Raw genomic sequence first — 22,798 nt, 5'->3', positions numbered from 1 at the left:
CGGGGAATTATAGGCCGGTTAGCCTAACGTCAGTGGTGGGGAAACTGCTGGAGTCAGTTATCAAGGATGTGATAACAGCACATTTGGAAAGCGGTGAAATGATCGGACAAAGTCAGCATGGATTTGTGAAAGGAAAATCATGTCTGACGAATCTCATAGAATTTTTTGAGGATGTAACTAGTAGAGTGGATAGGGGAGAACCAGTGGATGTGGTATATTTGGATTTTCAAAAGGCTTTTGACAAGGTCCCACATAGGAGATTAGTGTGCAAACTTAAAGCACACGGTATTGGGGGTAAGGTATTGGTGTGGGTGGAGAATTGGTTAGCAGACAGGAAGCAAAGAGTGGGAATAAACGGGACCTTTTCAGAATGGCAGGCGGTGACTAGTGGGGTACCGCAAGGCTCAGTGCTGGGACCCCAGTTGTTTACAATATATATTAATGACTTGGATGAGGGAATTAAATGCAGCATCTCCAAGTTTGCGGATGACACGAAGCTGGGTGGCAGTGTTAGCAGTGAGGAGGATGCTAAGAGGATGCAGGGTGACTTGGATAGGTTGGGTGAGTGGGCAAACTCATGGCAGATGCAATTTAATGTGGATAAATGTGAAGTTATCCACTTTGGTGGCAAAAATAGGAAAACAGATTATTATCTGAATGGTGGCCGATTAGGAAAAGGGGAGGTGCAACGAGACCTGGGTGTCATTATACACCAGTCATTGAAAGTGGGCATGCAGGTACAGCAGGCGGTGAAAAAGGCGAACGGTATGCTGGCATTTATAGCGAGAGGATTCGAGTACAGGAGCAGGGAGGTACTACTGCAGTTGTACAAGGCCTTGGTGAGACCACACCTGGAGTATTGTGTGCAGTTTTGGTCCCCTAATCTGAGGAAAGACATCTTTGCCATAGAGGGAGTACAAAGAAGGTTCACCAGATTGATTCCTGGGATGGCAGGTCTTTCATATGAAGAAAGACTGGATGAACTGGGCTTGTACTCGTTGGAATTTAGAAGATTGAGGGGGGATCTGATTGAAACGTATAAGATCCTAAAGGGATTGGACAGGCTAGATGCAGGAAGATTGTTCCCGATGTTGGGGAGGTCTAGAACGAGGGGTCACAGTTTGAGGATAGAGGGGAAGCCTTTTAGGACCGAGGTTAGGAAAAACTTCTTCACACAGAGAGTGGTGAATCTGTGGAATTCTCTGCCACAGCAAACTGTTGAGGCCAGTTCATTAGCTATGTTTAAAAGGAAGTTAGATATGGCCCTTGTGGCTACAGGGGTCAGGGGGTATGGAGGGAAGGCTGGGTTCTGAGTTGGATGATCAGCCATGATCATAATAAATGGCGGTGCAGGCTCGAAGGGCCGAATGGCCTACTCCTGCACCTATTTTCTATGTTTCTATGTTTCTATTTCCCCCCCCCCGCCCCCACGTCACTCTGAACCCCCAGAGGTTGTGTCAATTGGGACAGCAGGGTGAATCCATTTGTCCCGTTTCATACACGATCATGGCCCTAACAGCCACAAATCTAGCCATGTCCTTCTCAGATCCACTCAGTGATGAGAGCTCCTGAGGTGGGGGGAGTTCCAGAGACTCTAGACGAGAAGGGTACACCCCCAATCCTGAATGGTGAGTGCAACAGCCTCCCCCGCCCCACCCTCATTTCAGGACCTCCTGTCTTGAAACTTCCCAGTCCAGCATAGGTTTTCCCATCTGCTTTCCCTTTGTGGGATCTTGCTGTGCACCGGTTGGCAAAAGGGGGATTTTTTTCACCGTTCTCTCCCTCGACTGCCCCTCCCCACTTCCCCAAAATTCACCCAATCGCAGCAGGCGAGAAGATGGGAGGTGAGGAAAGTGGAATGGAACGTTACCTCCTATTGGACGGGCCGCAGATGACATCACCGGACATAATGACAGCGATCACATGGTGATGAGATGGAGGATGAACGATGGTGATGGTTACATGGAAGAGAGAGCAGCAGTGAGAGAGTTACCCGGCAATGCATGGCCAGTGGTAATAAAATATACAAATATTAACAATTTTAAAAAGCAAAGGGCAGCCCCAAGAGACCTGTGGGAGACTATTCCATCCATCCAGCCTCTGCTGGACCACTGAATCAGCTCTCCCAGCAGCCCCTGTTCTCGCTGCCTCCTGTAACCTCTCCCCACTTTGTGCATCTGGTATTCAATCTCCCTCTGCCCTCCCACCCCTCTGCGAACGTATCTTGGGTCAAATGATCTCCCCATCCCAACCTCTCCCATCTAGCTCACTTTGTGCAGCCGGTATTCAATCTCCCTCTGCCTCCCCATCCCCTTGCGAACGTATCTTGGATCAAATGATCTCCCCACCCCAACCTCTCCCATCTAGCTCACTCCTTATCCCTCCCCCCACTCTCTCCTCTCCACTTTCTCCCTATTCCCACTCTCTCTCCACCCAACACACACCCTCTCCCCCATTATCTCCCTACCCCTACCATCTTTTTCTCCCCAACTATCTCTAACATTCTCTCTACCCCACACTCTACCCTCTTCTCTCTCTCCCACACTGACACAATTCTCTTTACCTTCTTCTCTCCCGCAATTCTCTCTGAACCCTTCTCTGCCCACCTCTCCTTACTCCCTTCTCTCTCTCCCCCCACACTCTTCCCCAATTCTCTCTGCACCCCGCTCTCATTATCCCCCTCGCTATCCTCACTCTCTCCCTCTTGTCTCTCTACCCCTTCGCTCTCTCCCCAACTCTTCCTACCCTCTTCTTTCTCCCCCACACTCTCTGCCCCTTCTCTCTCCAAATTCTCGCTCTCACCGCACTCTCTCCTCTTTCTCACCCCACTCTCTTGCTCTCAACCCCACTCTCTCGCACCCTCCCCAAACTCTCCCTCGCCGTCACCCCCAATCTCTGACTCTCTCTGTATCTCTCTTCCCTCATTTCCACCCCTCCCCTGTGGGTCTGAATCTGTGCTCAGTCCACTTCTGACTCATTGCCCACCCCACCCCCATCCCCACTCCTCTGTACGCGGACGTTTCTGGTGGAATCCACTCACGGATCGAGAGAGTTCTGGCAGAAACGATGTCGGAATAATTGCCGTCGCCTTTGCCGTTGATTGCCGACACACGGAACTGGTACGGAGTGTAGGGCTGCAATCCGGTGACGAGGTAATATTCTGGGGTGGGGGGGGGAGAGGGAGAGGGGCAGGATTGGTCACAGTGAAAAGCTTGTCTTTCAGGGGTTATAGAAAGTGTAGCACGGTAGATATAACCGACCCCTGCACACAATAATCTACACGCACCTAGGGAGATGAATAAACTGTCGATGTTTCAGGCAGAGACCCTTCATCAGCCCCTCCTGACCCCGACATTTCCCCCTTCTCCGCCACTCTCCCGCCCTCCGATTCCCCTGGCGTACCATTGTCGACCCGTGTCCGGTTCCATTCCCAGTTGGACTCCTGCCTCCACTCCAGCCAGTATCCCAGGACGGGGATCCCGCTGTCCTCACCGGGCGGGCTGAAGGACACCTGGACTGTGGTGGAGCGCGGCTCCGCACTCAGATTCCGCGGGATGCCCGGAAACCCTGCAGAGAGGAAACGGGAGGCGGAGGGTTCAGTGGGAGCAGGGCGGAATGGAACGGCGGCTGGGAGGAAGAGAGGGGGGAGTCTCCTCCAGCAGAGGTGGGGGTGCAGGCAAGAGGTGCCTTCACTGACGGAGATGTGGTGGCCGGCGGGACGGAGGGAGGGGTGGGATGTTAAGAAGGAGTCTCCCCTTGATGGAGCAGGAGGGGGAGGGGGTCGGAGGGACCTGGAGAGACTGTTCTGGAGATCCCGGTTTCCATCACCACCCTACTGTCTGTACGGAGTTTGCCCGCGCTTCTTGTGATCCTGGGGGGGGGGTGGGGGGGTGGAAGAGGGAGACTCCAGGGTGGGAAGAGAGATGAGACGGTGTGGATAGGAGGGGAAGGACACACACACACACACACACACACACACACACAGGGAGGGGGAAGTGTGAATGGGAGAGGAAGTGGGAAGGGGGTCTCTGGGTGGAAGAGTCCCATCAGTTAGTCATGGCTGTCCTCACCTCCCTCCCTCAGCTGCACTATGTGAGAAGCCGAGCCCTGAGTGTTGGTGGCTGTGCACTGGTACACTGAGAATTCCTCTGGGGAGCTCACTCTCACCTGAAAGAGAGAGCGAGGGAGCGTCAGTGAGAAGAGAGGAGGAATGTACAATCCTCTGGTCCCTACCGTCCTCCCCGACTCCGTGACCCTCTCTGGATCTTACACCCCTCCCTGTCTGTAACCCCCTCCGGTCCTCACACCCCTCCCCGTCTCTGTAACCCCCTCCATCCCCTACACCCCTTCCCATCTCTGTAACCCCCTCCATCCCCTACACCCCTCCCTGTCTCTGTAACGCCCCACCTCCAGCCCCTACACCCCTCCTTATTTCTGTAACCCCCTCTGGTCCCCACACCTGTCCCCGTCTCTGTAACCCCTTTCAGCCCCTCTCCACCACCCAGTCTCTGTAACCCCCTCCAGCCCCTACACCCCTCCCCTTCTGTCTAACCCCCATAACCCGGACTGACCTGCAGGACACTCCTGATTTCTGTTGAGGTTTTGGAGATAACTCCAATGTTCCCAAGATCCAAACTCTTCCGGCTCCAGATGATGCTGGGCTCGGGATAAGCCCGGACGGTGCAGGAGATGTTGACGGGGTTTCCTAACCAGCTGTACAGGACCTGCGGTTCAGAAGATTCAAATGTGGGGATGTCTGTAGTAGGCAAAGTGACACTGGTCAGTCACAAACAGAGCAGAACCTCACCCCCTCCAACAGCGTACCCTCCTCACCCCCCTCCCACAGTGTTCACTCCTCACCGCCCTTTCCTCAGTGTTCCCTCCTCACTCCCCTCCCACAGTGTTCCCTCCTCACCGCCCCTCCCACAACATACCCTTCTCACTCCCCTATCTGGAGGCTTCCTCCTCCCACAGTACTCTCTCCTCACCAGCCCTCCCGCTATGCTCACTCCCCATCACTTACACTTGACTTTGACTGTGATTGACAAATATTTCCTCACTAATCTCTCTTTGATGGATCCAATGCACTGGTACAATCCTGCATCTGACGCCTGGATGTTTTTGATCACCAGAGTCCCATCGGACAGGATACTGTAACGCCCTAAATGAAAAGGAGGAGGGTGTTAAAACTTCTGGTTTTGTGGGAGCTCTGTGCACTGCTCCAGTCTCCATATCCCTGGGTCAGACCCAAACCGGGAGCACCGTGCACAGTTCCAGTCTCCGTATCCCTGGGTCAGACCCACTCCGGGATCAGTGATCAGTGAACATACCTGACTGGACAATCTCCTGGTGATATTCCCAGGACACAATGGGATCCGGAATGCCAACCACGTGGCATAGAACAGCTGCATCTGATCCCTCTTCAAACTCCTGGATAGGAAGTATATTTTCGAACTTGGGGTCCTCTGCCAAGAGAAACAAACACAAATATTCACTGTGCAGATCCTGTGCTGGTGGGGGGTTATCCCCCGAACACTCCCACTGGCGGTGGGGTTACCCCCCCGAACACCCCCACTGGTGGTGGGGTTATCCCTCAAACACTCCCACTGGTGGTGGGGTTATCCCACACGAACACCCCCACTGGTGGTGGGGTTCCCCCCCGAATACTCCCACTGGCGGTGGGGTTACCCCCCCGAACACCCCCACTGGTGGTGGGGTTATCCCTCAAACACTCCCATTGGTGGTGGGGTTATCCCCCGAACACCCCCACTGGTGCTGGGGTTATCCCCCACGAACACTCCCACTGGTGGTGGGGTTATCCCCCGAATACTCCCACTGGTGGTGGGGTTATCCCCCATGAACACCCCCACTGGCAGTGGGGTTACCCCCCGAACACCCCCACTGGTGGTGGGGTTATCCCCCACGAACACTCCCACTGGCGGTGGGGTTCCCCCCCGAATACTCCCACTGGTGGTGGGGTTACCCCCCAAACACCCCCACTGGTGGTGGGGTTACCCCCCCGAACACCTCCCCTGGTGGTGGGGTTATCCCCCACGAACACTCCCACTGGCAGTGGGGTTATCCCCCGAACACTCCCACTGGTGGTGGGGCTATCCCCCACGAACACTCCCACTGGCAGTGGGGTTATCCCCCGAACACTCCCACTTGTGGTGGGGTTATCCCCCACGAACACCCCCACTGGCAGTGGGGTTACCCCCCTCGAACACTCCCACTGGTGGTGGGGTTATCCCTCTGAACACTCCCACTGGTGGTGGGGTTATCCCCCACGAACACCCCCACTGGCAGTGGGGTTACCCCCCTCGAATACTCCCACTGGCGGTGGGGTTATCCCTCTGAACACTCCCACTGGTGGTGGGGTTATCCCCCTGAACACTCCTACTGGTGGTGAGGAGTGAACACCGTGGGGGGATTGGTTGAGGAGGGAATGCTGTGGGAGGGGCGGTGAGGAGGGAATGCTGTGGGAGGGCAGTGAGGAGGGATCACTGTGAAGGGTGGTTGGTTGTTTGCTGGTCAGGAAGGCCCCTCCTGTCAGTCACACCTGGTCTGGGAGTTGGACATTTCTGTGTCCAGGGAGCTCAGTTGTGCATTTGGAGATATGACTCTGACCCACTTACGTATAACACTGATGGTGATGGATTTCCGCTGCTCTTTGCCATTCTCCATAGTGACCACGCACCAGTACTTCCCATTCACCTCCGGGTCGGCATTAATGATCTCCAGCTGGGATTGGTATTCAGTCGTTTCAATCTGGATGTGGTCGGTCTCCTCCACCTCATCCTCATTACTGTCGAACCAGAGAATGGAGTCAGCTTCTCCACTTTCCACTGGTGAGAGAGAGAAGGACAGGGCTTCAGAGCAGGAGTGAGCCCAACCTCAGCTCTGTCCCCACACGTCCCAGGAGTGACAGTGTGTGAGTGAGTGTGTGTGTGTGTGTAAAGGTGAGTCTGTGGGAGTGAGCTTGTGTGTGTGTGAGCACTGACCTTTGCAGACGAAAGTCTCGCTCTCTCCCAGTATGATGTTCCCATTTGGTGGAATGATGGTCAGTTTCACTGAACCTGTGAGATCAGAAATAGAAACTGGTCACTCAACTGATGGGGTTCATTGAACTGGGCACCCTGGTGAGGGAAACATCCGCACCACCTCCACCACACACTCCCACAGTTTCAAATGGGTCTCTGAGAAAGAGACGTCCGGCCATCGAACAGGGACGTAGTGGAAGAAAGAAACCCCTCATTAAACAGGGTACGAAGGGAAGGACTCCCTCCATTAAATAGGGTCCCCACAGGACAGATTCCCTCCATTAAACAGGGTCCCCACAGGAGAGAGACTCCCTCCATTAAACAGGGACCCCATGGGGGAGAGACTCCCTCCATTAAACAGGGACCCCACAGGAGAGAGACTCCCTCCATTAAACAGGGTCCCCACAGGAGAGAGACTCCCTCCATTAAACAGGGACCCCATGGGGGAGAGACTCCCTCCATTAAACAGGGACCCCACAGGAGAGAGACTCCCTCCATTAAACAGGGACCCCATGGGGGAGAGACTCCCACCATTAATGAGGGTCCCCACAGGAGAGAGACTCCCTCCATTAACGAGGGTTCCCACAGGAGAGAGACTCCCTCCAATAAACAGGGTCTCCACAAGAGACAGACCCCTCCATTAAATAGGGTCCCCATGGGGAAAGACCTCCTCCATTAAACAGGGTCCCCACAGGACAGAACCCCTCCATTAAACAGGGTCCCCATGGGGAGAGACCCCCTCCATTAAACACGGACCCCACAGGAGAGAGACTCCCTCCATTAAACAGGGTCCCCACAGGAGAGACCCCCTCCATTAAACAGGGTCCCCACAGGACAGAACCCCTCCATTAAACAGGGTCCCCACAGGAGAGACCCCCTCCATTAAACAGGGTCCCCACAGGACAGAACCCCTCCATTAAACAGGGTCCCCACAGGAGAGACTCCCTCCATTAAACAGGGTCCCCACAGGACAGAACCCCTCCGTTAAACAGGGACCCCACAGGAGAGAGACTCCCTCCATTAAACAGGGTCTCCACAAGAGACAGACCCCTCCATTAAACAGGGTCCCCACAGGAGAGAGACTCCCTCCATTAAACAGGGACCCCATGGGGGAGAGACTCCCTCCATTAATGAGGGTCCCCACAGGAGAGAGACTCCCTCCATTAAACAGGGTCCCCACAGGACAGAACCCCTCCATTAAACAGGGTCCCCATGGGGAGAGACCCCCTCCATTAAACACGGACCCCACAGGAGAGAGACTCCCTCCATTAAACAGGGTCCCCACAGGAGAGACCCCCTCCATTAAACAGGGTCCCCACAGGACAGAACCCCTCCATTAAACAGGGTCCCCACAGGAGAGACCCCCTCCATTAAACAGGGTCCCCACAGGACAGAACCCCTCCATTAAACAGGGTCCCCACAGGAGAGACCCCCTCCATTAAACAGAGTCCCCACAGGACAGAACCCCTCCGTTAAACAGGGACCCCACAGGAGAGAGACTCCCTCCATTAAACAGGGTCTCCACAAGAGACAGACCCCTCCATTAAACAGGGTCCCCACAGGAGAGAGACTCCCTCCATTAAACAGGGTCCCCACAGGACAGAACCCCTCCATTAAACAGGGTCCCCATGGGGAGAGACCCCCTCCATTAAACACGGACCCCACAGGAGAGAGACTCCCTCCATTAAACAGGGTCCCCACAGGAGAGACCCCCTCCATTAAACAGGGTCCCCACAGGACAGAACTCCTCCATTAAACAGGGTCCCCACAGGAGAGACCCCCTCCATTAAACAGGGTCCCCACAGGAGAGACTCCCTCCATTAAACAGGGTCCCCACAGGACAGAACCCCTCCGTTAAACAGGGACCCCACAGGAGAGAGACTCCCTCCATTAAACAGGGTCTCCACAAGAGACAGACCCCTCCATTAAACAGGGTCCCCACAGGAGAGACTCCCTCCATTAAACAGGGTCCCCACAGGACAGAACCCCTCCGTTAAACAGGGACCCCACAGGAGAGAGACTCCCTCCATTAAACAGGGTCTCCACAAGAGACAGACCCCTCCATTAAACAGGGTCCCCACAGGAGAGAGACTCCCTCCATTAAACAGGGACCCCATGGGGGAGAGACTCCCTCCATTAATGAGGGTCCCCACAGGAGAGAGACTCCCTCCATTAAACAGGGTCCCCACAGGACAGAACCCCTCCATTAAACAGGGTCCCCATGGGGAGAGACCCCCTCCATTAAACACGGACCCCACAGGAGAGAGACTCCCTCCATTAAACAGGGTCCCCACAGGAGAGACCCCCTCCATTAAACAGGGTCCCCACAGGACAGAACCCCTCCATTAAACAGGGTCCCCACAGGAGAGACCCCCTCCATTAAACAGGGTCCCCACAGGAGAGACTCCCTCCATTAAACAGGGTCCCCACAGGACAGAACCCCTCCATTAAACAGGGTCCCCATGGGGAGAGACCCCCTCCATTAAACACGGACCCCACAGGAGAGAGACTCCCTCCATTAAACAGGGTCCCCACAGGAGAGACCCCCTCCATTAAACAGGGTCCCCACAGGACAGAACCCCTCCATTAAACAGGGTCCCCACAGGAGAGACCCCCTCCATTAAACAGGGTCCCCACAGGAGAGACTCCCTCCATTAAACAGGGTCCCCACAGGACAGAACCCCTCCGTTAAACAGGGACCCCACAGGAGAGAGACTCCCTCCATTAAACAGGGTCTCCACAAGAGACAGACCCCTCCATTAAACAGGGTCCCCACAGGAGAGACTCCCTCCATTAAACAGGGTCCCCATGCGGAGAGACCCCCTCCATTAAACAGGGACCCCACAGGAGAGAGACTCCCTCCATTAAACAGGGTCCCCACAGGAGACAGACCCCTCCATTAAACAGGGTCCCCACAGGACAGAACCCCTCCATTAAACAGGGTCCCCACAGGACAGAACCCCTCTATTAAACAGGGTCCCCACAGGAGAGAGACTCCCTCCATTAAACAGGGTCCCCACAGGACAGAACCCCTCTATTAAACAGGGTCCCCACAGGAGAGAGACTCCCTCCATTAAACAGGGTCCCCACAGGAGAGAGACTCCCTCCATTAAACAGGGTCCCCACAGGAGAGAGACTCCCTCCATTAAACGGGGACCCCATGGGGGAGAGACTCCCTCCATTAATGAGGGTCCCCACAGGAGAGAGACTCCCTCCATTAACGAGGGTTCCCACAGGAGAGAGACTCCCTCCATTAAACAGGGTCCCCACAGGAGACAGACCCCTCCATTAAACAGGGTCCCCACAGGACAGAACCCCTCCGTTAAACAGGGACCCCACAGGAGAGAGACTCCCTCCATTAAACAGGGTCTCCACAAGAGACAGACCCCTCCATTAAACAGGGTCCCCACAGGAGAGACTCCCTCCATTAAACAGGGTCCCCATGCGGAGAGACCCCCTCCATTAAACAGGGACCCCACAGGAGAGAGACTCCCTCCATTAAACAGGGTCCCCACAGGAGACAGACCCCTCCATTAAACAGGGTCCCCACAGGACAGAACCCCTCTATTAAACAGGGTCCCCACAGGAGAGAGACTCCCTCCATTAAACAGGGTCCCCACAGGAGAGAGACTCCCTCCATTAAACGGGGACCCCATGGGGGAGAGACTCCCTCCATTAATGAGGGTCCCCACAGGAGAGAGACTCCCTCCATTAACGAGGGTTCCCACAGGAGAGAGACTCCCTCCATTAAACAGGGTCCCCACAGGAGACAGACCCCTCCATTAAACAGGGTCCCCACAGGACAGAACCCCTCTATTAAACAGGGTCCCCACAGGAGAGAGACTCCCTCCATTAAACAGGGTCCCCACAGGAGAGAGACTCCCTCCATTAAACGGGGACCCCATGGGGGAGAGACTCCCTCCATTAATGAGGGTCCCCACAGGAGAGAGACTCCCTCCATTAACGAGGGTTCCCACAGGAGAGAGACTCCCTCCATTAAACAGGGTCTCCACAAGAGACAGACCCCTCCATTAAATAGGGTTCCCATGGAGAGAGACTCCCTCCATTAAACAGGGTCCCCACAGGAGAGACCCCCTCCATTAAACAGGGTCCCCACAAGACAGAACCCCTCCATTAAACAGGGTCCCCACAGGAGAGACCCCCTCCATTAAACAGGGTCCCCACAGGACAGAACCCCTCCATTAAACAGGGTCCCCACAGGAGAGACTCCCTCCATTAAACAGGGTCCCCACAGGACAGAACCCCTCCATTAAACAGTGTCCCCATGGGGAGAGACCCCCTCCATTAAACAGGGACCCCACAGGAGAGAGACTCCCTCCATTAAACAGGGTCCCCACAGGAGACAGACCCCTCCATTAAACAGGGTCCCCACAGGTCAGAACCCCTCCACTAAACAGGGTCCCCACAGGAGAGATACACAGAGACACACTCACTTCCTACCTCCGAGTATGCCCATAAACTGCCGGAGGGACCGTACTTTGGTCGCTCCCAGTTTCTAAGTGCTTTCCCTTCAGCGCACAGACACTTGCCTGCGACTGGGATCCCAGCCAGACCTACAGCCCGCAGACTAACTCAGAAGTCAGTACAGGAAGCAATCAAGGGATCTTAGTGCCTGATCGACCCCTTGATCGTTGGTCCCCAGAGGCAGCGCTACTGGCCAACAAGAACCATTCCGTTCCCCCTGGAGCCCTGACTGTGGTCTCGAATACAGGTCAGGATTCAGAGGAGATGAGAGAGAGAGAAGGGAGGAATGAGAAGAGAGAGGGTGGAAATGGAGAGGGGGGAAAGGGAGGGGGGGGTGGAGAGAAAGGGAGAGTATGGGAGGGAGGAAGAGAGAGGGGAAAGAAAGAGTCAGCCCTTTTGAAAGTGATCCCTGTTTGCAACAGTCTGTCTCTTTAAGAGGGATCCCAGGAAGAGATCCTCTATTTAAAAGGGGTCTCAGTGACTGAGGGAAGAATTTCCTGATTAAAAATGTCCCTGAGAGAGATTTCCAGATTCAAAGGAGCCCTGCAGACATTCCTCCTTTCAAAGTGGGTCACTTTGAACAAGATACCCCCTTGACATGGGACTGTGACGGGGAGAGGCTGCTGTTTCTAAATTAAACGTTGCAGGGGGGGTCTCTGACATAGGCACTTGCTCCCTGTGCTCTGGAGTCTGTCTGTAACTGACAACCCACGTGGTAGAGGCAACCCACAGTGGGGAGATCCTCTTTGGCAAAAGCTCCCAGGATGAGCGTCCTTCAAAAGGGCATACCTGGAAAAGGGTCCCCGGGTGAAAACCCATTTGCTGAGTCCCTGGAAGACAGATTCTCAGCTTAAAGGGGTTTCTGAGGGCAATGTTCTCCCCAGGAAAGTTCTTCAAGGGAGACACACCCTCGTTCAAAAAGAATCTCTTTTAAGGCTTTGCAGTGGGAGGTTATGCTTCAGGAAGAGAAGGAGAAGAGGGGGAAAAGAGAGAGAGCGGGAGGGAGAGAGAGAAAATGTGTCTGTGTGAGAGAGAGGAAGGAGGAAAAGTGAAGATGGAGTGATGGAGGAGAGAATGTGAGAGGGAGAAAGGAAAGAAGGAAGGAAGAGGAAAGAATGTGAATGGAAAAGAGGAATAGAGAGAGGAGAGGAAAGGAGGGGAGAGAGTGAGTGTGAAAGGGAAGGAGCAGGAGAGAGAGAGAGTGTTAGAAAGTACTGTGTCAGGGAGAGGCTGGGGAAAAGGAGAGGGGTAAAGGAAGAGGGTGGGTGGATGGGATGGGGGGCCAATGAGGGGATGAGTATTGTGAGTGAGAGGAGAGGGAGGACAGGAGGGAAGGGATGAAGGGTGAAGAGAGGAGGGAGGGAGGGAAGGAGAGGTAAGAAGGTGTGGGAGGAGAGTAAGTCGAGAGAGGGGAGGGTGAGTGACTGTATTGAGGGGCAGCAAAGAGAGAGGATGTGTGAGAGGAAGAGAGGGAGAAACAGAGAATATGTTCCAGAGAGAAGGAGAAAGAGTGAGAGAGTGAGGGAAGGCAGCATCCATCATCAATGACCCTCACCATCGGGTACATCCTCTCTCCTCAATACCTCCATCGCGGAGGAGGCACTCAACGATTCAGGAACAGACTCTTCCCCTCCGCCATCAGATTCCTGAATGCTCCATGAACACTAGCTCACTATTCCTTTATTTTGCTCAATTCATTTTGTAATTTAGAGTAATTTTATGTCTTTTCTCTGTCACAAAACAACAAGTTTCATGTCATATGACAGTGATAAACCTGATTTTGAGAGAAAGACCGTGAGAGAATGCATGTGTATGACACTGTGCGTCTGACCAGAGAAGAGAGAGTGAATGAGTGAGGCAGGGAGAGAGGGCATCTTCGAGGGACCTCTGCTGCACAGACTACATCCGAGTGATGGACCGTGTGAGGCATCGTGTCAGCAGTCAGAGGGATATGTAATGAGGTTAATACTAATTCCATCCACACTGACTCCGCTCATCCCTCCCCCACAGAGTAGAGAACAATGGTCTGAGAATAGAAACCACCTCCGCCTCGAGGACAAACAATTGCCACTTGGGACAAATTTCCAATTCCGGAGTTTGTCAGATTATCAAGGCATTGTTAGGGGAATGATACGGATGCAATTGCTGGTCTTCTGGGATTTCTAAAGCCAGTATGATAGACGGGACGGTGTATTTTAAGATGCAGATCAGGAAATGCTAAATATGGCAACACTTTCATGGAAATGATTGAGGTCCAAGTGTTGCAGTCAGACAGATTGTCCCTGCTGTTGCTTGACAGAAGAGTGGACAATATTACAATGAATTCTCTCCCAACCACAGCTCAGTGCTCCCTCACCACCCCTCCCACAGTGCTCCCTCCTCACCCCCTCCCCACCCCTTCCCAGAGCACTCTCTCCTCACACCCTCCCACAGTGCTCTATCCTCACTCTCTCCAACAACATTCCCTCCTCTCCCCCTCCCACAGTACTCCCTACTCACCCCTCCCACAGCGCTTTTTCATCACCCCCTCCCACAATGTTCTCTCCTCACCCCCACCCACAGGACTCGCTCCTCACAGCACTCCCTCCTCATACTCCTCCAAGAGCGCTCCTTCCTCACTCCCTCCCAAAGTGCTCTAACCTCACTTCCTCCCACAACATTCCCTCCTCACCCTCTCCCACAGAGTTCCCTCCTCACCCCCTCCCACAGTGCTCCCTCCTCACTCCCTCTCACAGTGCTCACTCCTCACCCCCTCCCACAGTACTCACTCCTCGCCCCCTCCCACAGTGCTCCCTCCTCACCCCCTCGCACAGAGCTCCCTCCTCACTCCCTCTCACAGTGCTCACTCCTCACCCCCTCCCACAGTACTCACTCCTCTCCCCCTCCCACAGTACTCCCTACTCACCCCTCCCAGAGCGCTTTTTCATCACCCCCTCCCACAATGTTCCCTCCTCACCCCCACCCACAGGACTCTCTCCTCACAGCACTCCCTCCTCATACTCCTCCAAGAGCGCTCCTTCCTCACTCCCTCCCAAAGTGCTCTAACCTCACTTCCTCCCACAACATTCCCTCCTCACCCTCTCCCACAGAATTCCCTCCTCACCCCCTCTCACAGTGATCACTCCTCACCCTCTCCCACAGTGCTCCCTCCTCACCCCCTCCCACAGAGCTCCCTCCTCACTCCCTCTCACAGTGCTCACTCCTCACCCCCTCCCACAGTACTCCCTCCTCACCCCCTCCCACAGAGCTCCCTCCTCACTCCCTCTCACAGTGCTCCCTCCTCACCCCCTCCCACAGAGCTCCCTCCTCACTCCCTCTCACAGTGCTCACTCCTCACCCCCCCCCACAGTACTCCCTCCTCACCCCCTCCCACAGAGCTCCCTCCTCACTCCCTCTCACAGTGCTCACTCCTCACCCCCTCCCACAGTACTCACTCCTCGCCCCCTCCCACAGTGCTCCCTCCTCACCCCCTCCCACAGAGCTCCCTCCTCACTCCCTCTCACAGTGCTCACTCCTCACCCCCTCCCACAGTACTCACTCCTCACCCCCTCCCACAGCACTCCCTCCTCACCCCCTCTCACAGTGCTCTATCCTCACTCCCTCCCACAATGCTCCCTCCTCACCCCCTCCCACAGAGCTCCCTCCTCACTCCCTCACACAGTGCTCACTCCTCACCCTCTCCCACAGAGCTCCCTCCTCACTCCCTCTCACAGTGCTCACTCCTCACCCCCTCCCACAGTACTCACTCCTCACTCCCTCCCACAGTGCTCTATCCTCACTCCCTCCCACAACATTCCCTCCTCACCCCTCCCACAACACTCACTACTCACCCCTCCCACAGCGCTCTCTCATCACTCCCTCCCACAATGTTCCCTCCTCACCCCCACCCACAGGACTCTCTCCTCACAGCACTCCCTCCTCATACTCCTCCAAGAGCGCTCCCTCCTCACTCCCTCCCAAAGTGCTCTAACCTCACTTCCTCCCACAACATTCCCTCCTCACCCTCTCCCACAGAGTTCCCTCCTCACCCCCTCTCACAGTGCTCACTCCTCACCCTCTCCCACAGTGCTCACTCCTCACCCTCTCCCACAGTGCTCCCTCCTCACCCCCTCCCACAGAGCTCCCTCCTCACTCCCTCTCGCAATGCTCACTCCTCACCCCCTCCCACAGAGCTCCCTCCTCACTCCCTCTCACAGTGCTCACTCCTCACCCTCTCCCACAGTGCTCACTCCTCACCCCCTCCCACAGAGCTCCCTCCTCACTCCCTCTCACAGTGCTCACTCCTCACCCTCTCCCACAGTGCTCCCTCCTCACCCCCTCCCACAGTGCTCCCTCCTCTCCCCCCCACAGTGCTCTATTCTCACTCCCTCCCACAACATTCCCTCCTCACCCCCTCCCACAGCACTCCCTACTCACCCCCTCCCACAGTGCTCTATCCTCACTCCCTCCCACAACATTCCCTTCTCACCCCCTCCCACAGTGTTCCCTTCTCACCCCCTCCCACAGTGCTCCCTCCTCACCCCCTCTCACAGTGCTCACTCCTCACCCCCTCCCACAGAGCTCCCTCCTCACCCCCTCCCACAGTGCTCCCTCCTCACCCCCTCTCACAGTGCTCACTCCTCACCCCCTCCCACAGAGCTCCCTCCTCACCCCCTCCCATAGCACTCCCTCCTCACCACCCCTCCCACAGTGCTCACTCCTCACCCCCTCCCACAGAGCTCCCTCGTCACTCCCTCTCACAGTGCTCTATCCTCACTCCCTCCCACAGTGCTCACTCCTCACCCCCTCCCACAGTGCTCACTCCTCATCCCCTCCCACAGAGCTCCCTCCTCACTCCCTCTCACAGTGCTCACTCCTCACCCTCTCCCACAGTGCTCTATCCTCACTCCCTCCCACAACATTCCCTCCTCACCCCCTCCCACAGTGTTCCCTTCTCACCCCCTCCCACAGTGCTCCCTCCTCACCCTCTCTCACAGTGCTCCCTCCTCACCTCCTCCCATAGCACTCCCTCCTCACCATCCCTCCCACAGTGCTCACTCCTCACCCTCTCCCACAGTGCTCCCTCCTCACTCCCTCCCACAGTGCTCACTCCTCACCCTCTCCCACAGTGCTCCCTCCTCACCCCTCTCACAGTGCTCCCTCCTCACTTCCTCCCACAATATTCCCTCCTCACCCCATCTCACAGTGCTCACTCCTCACCCCATCCCACAGAGCTCCCTCCTCACCCCCTCCCACATTGCTCCTTCCTCACCCCCTCCCACATTGCTCACTCCTCACCCCCTCTCAGAGTGCTCACTCCTCACCCCCTCCCACAGTGCTCCCTCCTCACCCCCTCCCACAATGCTCACTCCTCACCCACTCCCACAGAGCTCCCTCCTCACCCCCTCCCACAGTGCTCACTCCTCACCCTCTCCCACAGCACTCCCTACTCACCCCCTCCCACAGCACTCCCTACTCACACCCTCCCACAGTGCTCACTCCTCACCCCCTCCCACAGCACTCCCTACTCACCCCCTCCCACAGTGCTCACTCCTCACCCCCTCCCACAGCACTCCCTACTCACCCCCTCCCACAGCGCTCCCTACTCACACCCTCCCACAGTACTCACTCCTCACCCCCTCCCACAGCACTCCCTACTCACACCCTCCCACAGTGCTCACTCCTCACCCACTCCCACAGAGCTCCCTCCTCACCCCCTCCCACAGTGCTCACTCCTCACCCCCTCCCACAGCACTCCCTACTCACCCCCTCCCACAGTGCTCACTCCTCACCCCCTCCCACAGCACTCCCTACTCACCCCCTCCCACAGCGCTCCCTACTCACACCCTCCCACAGTACTCACTCCTCACCCCCTCCCACAGCACTCCCTACTCACACCCTCCCACAGTGCTCACTCCTCACCCAGTCCCACAGAGCTCCCTCCTCACCCCCTCCCACAGTGCTCACTCCTCACCCCCTCCCACAGCACTCCCTACTCACCCCGTCCCATAGTGCTCCCTCCTCACCCCCTCCCACAGTGCTCACTCCTCACCCCCTCCCACAGCACTCCCTCCTCACCCCCTCCCACAGCACTCCCTACTCACCCCCTCCCACAGTGCTCACTCCTCACCCCCTCCCACAGCGCTCCCTACTCACCCCCTCCCACAGCACTCCCTACTCACACCCTCCCACAGTGCTCACTACTCACCCCCTCCCACAGTGCTCACTCCTCACCCCCTCCCACAGCACTCCCTACTCACCCCCTCCCACAGCACTCCCTACTCACACCCTCCCACAGTGCTCACTCCTCACCCCCTCCCACAGCACTCCCTACTCACCCCCTCCCACAGTGCTCACTCCTCACCCCCTCCCACAGCACTCCCTACTCACCCCCTCCCACAGCGCTCCCTACTCACACCCTCCCACAGTACTCACTCCTCACCCCCTCCCACAGCACTCCCTACTCACCCCGTCCCACAGTGCTCCCTCCTCACCCCCTCCCACAGTGCTCACTCCTCACCCCCTCCCACATTGCTCCTTCCTCACCCCCTCCCACAGTGCTCACTCCTCACCCCCTCCCACATTGCTCCTTCCTCACCCCCTCCCACAGCACTCCCTACTCACACCCTCCCACAGTGCTCACTCCTCACCCCCTCCCACAGTGCTCACTCCTCACCCCCTCCCACAGCACTCCCTACTCACCCCCTCCCACAGCACTCCCTACTCACACCCTCCCACAGTACTCTCTCTCCTCACCCCCTCCCACAGCACTCCCTACTCACCCCCTCCCACAGCACTCCCTACTCACACCCTCCCACAGCACTCCCTACTCACACCCTCCCACAGTACTCTCTCTCCTCACCCCCTCCCACAGCACTCCCTACTCACCCCCTCCCACAGCACTCCCTACTCACACCCTCCCACAGTACTCCCTACTCACACCCTCCCACAGCACTCCCTACTCACACCCTCCCACAGTACTCTCTCTCCTCACCCCCTCCCACAGTACTCACTCCTCACCCCCTCCCACAGCACTCCCTACTCACCCCCTCCCACAGCACTCCCTACTCACCCCCTCCCACAGTACTCTCTCTCCTCAGCCCCTCCCACAGTACTCACTCCTCACCCCCTCCCACAGCACTCCCTACTCACCCCCTCCCACAGTGCTCACTCCTCACCCCCTCCCACAGTGCTCACTCCTCACCCCCTCCCACAGCACTCCCTACTCACCCCCTCCCACAGTACTCACTCCTCACCCCCTCCCACAGCACTCCCTACTCACCCCCTCCCACAGCACTCCCTACTCACCCCCTCCCACAGCACTCCCTACTCACCCCCTCCCACAGTACTCTCTCTCCTCACCCCCTCCCACAGCACTCTCTCTCCTCACCCCCTCCCACAGCACTCCCTACTCACCCCCTCCCACAGTGCTCCCTCCTCACCGCCCCTCCTGCAGCGACACAGTTAGTCCGGATGGTGAAGAAATTATTTGGTCTGCTGGTCATCAGTCAGACCACTGTGTACAGGAGCTGAAATGTCATGTTACAACTGTACAGGACACTGGTGAGACCGCACTCGGAGTATTGTTCGTAGTTCTGGTCACCCAGCTATAAGAGGGACGTCATTTAACTGGAGAGGGTTCAGGGAAGATTGACAGGATGTTAGCGGAACTGATCAGGAGAGGTTGGACAGGGAGGGACTGTTTTTCCTGGAACAGAGGGGTGACCTGATAGAGGTTTATAAAACCATGGGGGGTGTTGATAACATGGATGGTCACCGTCTTTATCCTAGGTCTAAAATAAGATCTCTCCCTCTCATTTTAAACTCACCTAAAATTAGAGGATATAGGTTGGAAGTGAGAGGGGAAAGATTTAAAAGGGCAATATTTTTCACCCTGAGTGTGATCCATGTGTGGAACGATCTGCCAGAGAAAGTGGTCGAGGGAGGTACAACCACAATGATTAAAAGTGCACTCGGCAGGTACATGGACATGAAGGGTTTAGAGAGATGGGCACTCGGACAGGGACATGGAGAGATAGGGTTTAGAGAGATGGGCACTCGGACAGGGACATGGACAGGAAGGGTTTAGAGAGATGGGCACTCGGACAGGGACATGGAGAGATAGGGTTTAGAGAGATGTGCACTCGGACAGGGACATGGACAGGAAGGGTTTAGAGAGATGGGCACTCGGACAGGGACATGAAGAGATAGGGTTTAGAGAGATAGGCACTCAGACAGGGACACGGAGAGATAGGGTTTAGAGAGATAGGCACTCGGACAGGGACACGGAGAGATAGGGTTTAGAGAGATGGGCACTCGGACAGGGACACGGAGAGATAGGGTTTAGAGAGATGGGCACTCGGACAGGGACACGGAGAGATAGGGTTTAGAGCGATGGGCACTCGGACAGGGACACGGAGAGATAGGGTTTAGAGAGATAGGCACTCGGACAGGGACACGGAGAGATAGGGTTTAGAGAGATGGGCACTCGGACAGGGACACGGAGAGATAGGGTTTAGAGAGATGGGCACTCGGACAGGGACACGGAGAGATAGGGTTTAGAGAGATGGGCACTCGGACAGGGACACGGAGAGATAGGGTTTAGAGAGATGGGCACTCGGACAGGGACACGGAGAGATAGGGTTTAGAGAGATGGGCACTCGGACAGGGACACGGAGAGATAGGGTTTAGAGAGATGGGCACTCGGACAGGGACACGGAGAGATAGGGTTTAGAGAGATGGGCACTCGGACAGGGACACGGAGAGATAGGGTTTAGAGAGATGGGCACTCGGACAGGGACACGGACAGGAAGGGTTTAGAGAGATGGGCACTCAGACAGGGACACGGAGAGATAAGGTTTAGAGAGATGGGCACTCGGACAGGGACACGGAGAGATAGGGTTTAGAGAGATGGGCACTCGGACAGGGACACGGAGAGATAAGGTTTAGAGAGATGGGCACTCGGACAGGGACACGGAGAGATAGGGTTTAGAGAGATGGGCACTCGGACAGGGACACGGAGAGATAGGGTTTAGAGAGATGGGCACTCGGACAGGGACACAGAGAGATAGGGTTTAGAGAGATGGGCACTTGGACAGGGACACGGACAGGAAGGGTTTAGAGAGATGGGCACTCGGACAGGGACACGGAGAGATAGGGTTTAGAGAGATGGGCACTCGGACAGGGACATGGAGAGATAGGGTTTAGAGAGATGGGCACTCGGACAGGGACACGGAGAGGTAGGGTTTAGAGAGATGGGCACTCGGACAGGGACACGGAGAGATAGGGTTTAGAGAGATGGGCACTCGGACAGGGACACGGAGAGGTAGGGTTTAGAGAGATGGGCACTCGGACAGGGACACGGAGAGATAGGGTTTAGAGAGATGGGCACTCGGACAGGGACACGGAGAGGTAGGGTTTAGAGAGATGGGCACTCGGACAGGGACACGGAGAGGTAGGGTTTAGAGAGATGGGCACTCGGACAGGGACACGGAGAGATAGGGTTTAGAGAGATGGGCACTCGGACAGGGACACAGAGAGATAGGGTTTAGAGAGATGGGCACTCGGACAGGGACACGGAGAGATAGGGTTTAGAGAGATGGGCACTCGGACAGGGACACGGAGAGATAGGGTTTAGAGAGATAGGCACTCAGACAGGGACACGGAGAGATAGGGTTTAGAGAGATAGGCACTCGGACAGGGACACGGAGAGATAGGGTTTAGAGAGATGGGCACTCGGACAAGGACACGGAGAGAAAGGGTTCAGAGATATCGGCCAAATGCAGGGACAAGATAGCATGAAAAATGGAAATAATCGACGCACTCCACACGCATCACATTACCTCTCCCATCAAGGGTGGGGCATTGGTGAGGGTGAGTAATACCAATTTTCCAAGAATCAACCATCCTTCATTCCCCTCTTCCACCCCCCCCCCCCACCACTGCTGGAACTCACCACTCCTGGGATCTCACTGTGCCAAAACCTTCCTCTCCAATCGCTTTGCAGACGATGTTCAACCTGTCCAGTCCCTGTTGGCTCATGGGACAGGCTCAATCTCATTCTTTCCCTCCACACCTCCATTTACTGACTTTTAACCTCATTCCCCTCAACCTCTGCCTCATCTGCATTTGAGATTCTATCCCCTCACCTGCACACCGAAGCCCTCAAATTAACCCTGTGCGTCTCTCTCTTTTGGGCACTGAAGGAAATCAGCTGGAGAGTGGTGGGGGAGAACCTGCCAGGGAGACCATAAGACCATGAGATCAAATTAGGCCAATCGGCCCATTGAGTCTGTTCTGCCATTTTGGCTGATTTATTATCCTTCTCAACTGCATTCTCCACCCGTCCTCCTGTAACTTTTGACACCCCGATTAGTCAAGAAACTATGAGCCTTGGGTTTAAATGTAACTCAATGACTTAACCTACACAGCCGTCTGTGGCAATGAATTTCAGACTCACCACCCTCTGGCTAAAGAAATCCCTCCTCATCTCCGTTCTAAAGGCATGTTCCTTTACCCTGAGGCTCTGCCCCATTCTCCCAACAGAGAGTGTACGGAGTGCACGCAGACAGTGGTCTCCAGTTCCCCATCCCACCCCACACCCCGTCCCTCCACTCCGCAGCGCATGAGCATCACGGCACCCCAAAATCCACAAACAATGTGGCGTTTTAGTCGAGTTTACCTGTATCACAGCCGACCAGACACTGGAGGATGATGCAGACAGTCAGCTGGTGGAACATGTTTTTTCTCTCTCTCCCACTCTGCATTTCTCCGCTTTGTTTCTATTTCTCTCTGTCTATCGTAGTTCTCTCGTTTAGCTCTCTCTTTCTCTAATCTCTCTATCCTATCACCACATTGTTTTCTTTATTTTCTCTTTACTCTGTCTGTCGTCTGCCTCTCTCTCCCCTCTCTGTTTCTCTGTTCTCTAAGCCATAGAGACAGCTGATCAGGAGCTGGGGTGACTCTGGACTCTGTGTGAAGCCCATACATCAGCATCTGCCTATTTATTGCCTGCAGTTTGGCCATGAGCAGCCGTGCTTCCTTCCTCGACCCCTCCTAGCCAGCCTTATCTCCCATCTCCAGCACGTTCAGCTCCCCTGCCCCCACGCCTCCCCTACGATCTGACCAGGCGCCAGCATGACCTCCACCCCAGTCACCGAGGGCCCCGTGTTTACTGACACAGGCGGCTGGCTGCAATGCACCGGAGGACAGCCAGACCATCCACACGTCTGGGAGGATGCAGAGGCAGGTACACACAGACTCACGGAATGGGAGAGACACACAGATTGAGACAG

At 55.8% G+C, this 22,798-nt stretch overlaps 1 protein-coding gene across 1 annotated transcript in view; it reads right to left on the bottom strand.

Moving 5' to 3' along the window:
* Positions 1 to 22,494, bottom strand: part of ncam3 (neural cell adhesion molecule 3) — a 32,183-nt gene extending 9,689 nt beyond the window's left edge. The window contains exons 1-9 of the mRNA XM_063038927.1: positions 22,186 to 22,494; positions 7,002 to 7,076; positions 6,636 to 6,845; positions 5,331 to 5,465; positions 5,024 to 5,161; positions 4,572 to 4,756; positions 4,071 to 4,167; positions 3,403 to 3,567; positions 3,041 to 3,160 (exon numbers count right to left, since the gene is read on the bottom strand). Of these exons, the coding sequence (XP_062894997.1) occupies positions 3,041 to 3,160; positions 3,403 to 3,567; positions 4,071 to 4,167; positions 4,572 to 4,756; positions 5,024 to 5,161; positions 5,331 to 5,465; positions 6,636 to 6,845; positions 7,002 to 7,076; positions 22,186 to 22,270 (1,210 nt within the window). The 5' untranslated portion in view covers positions 22,271 to 22,494. The remainder of the gene's footprint in view (positions 1 to 3,040; positions 3,161 to 3,402; positions 3,568 to 4,070; positions 4,168 to 4,571; positions 4,757 to 5,023; positions 5,162 to 5,330; positions 5,466 to 6,635; positions 6,846 to 7,001; positions 7,077 to 22,185) is intronic.
* Between the last annotated feature and the right edge of the window lie 304 nt (positions 22,495 to 22,798).

Source organism: Mobula hypostoma, assembly GCF_963921235.1.
Source record: "Mobula hypostoma chromosome 8 unlocalized genomic scaffold, sMobHyp1.1 SUPER_8_unloc_1, whole genome shotgun sequence".
Classification (NCBI taxonomy): domain Eukaryota; kingdom Metazoa; phylum Chordata; class Chondrichthyes; order Myliobatiformes; family Myliobatidae; genus Mobula; species Mobula hypostoma.
Note: the sequence above shows the minus strand (reverse complement) of the source record. Positions and strands in the feature narration are given on the sequence as shown.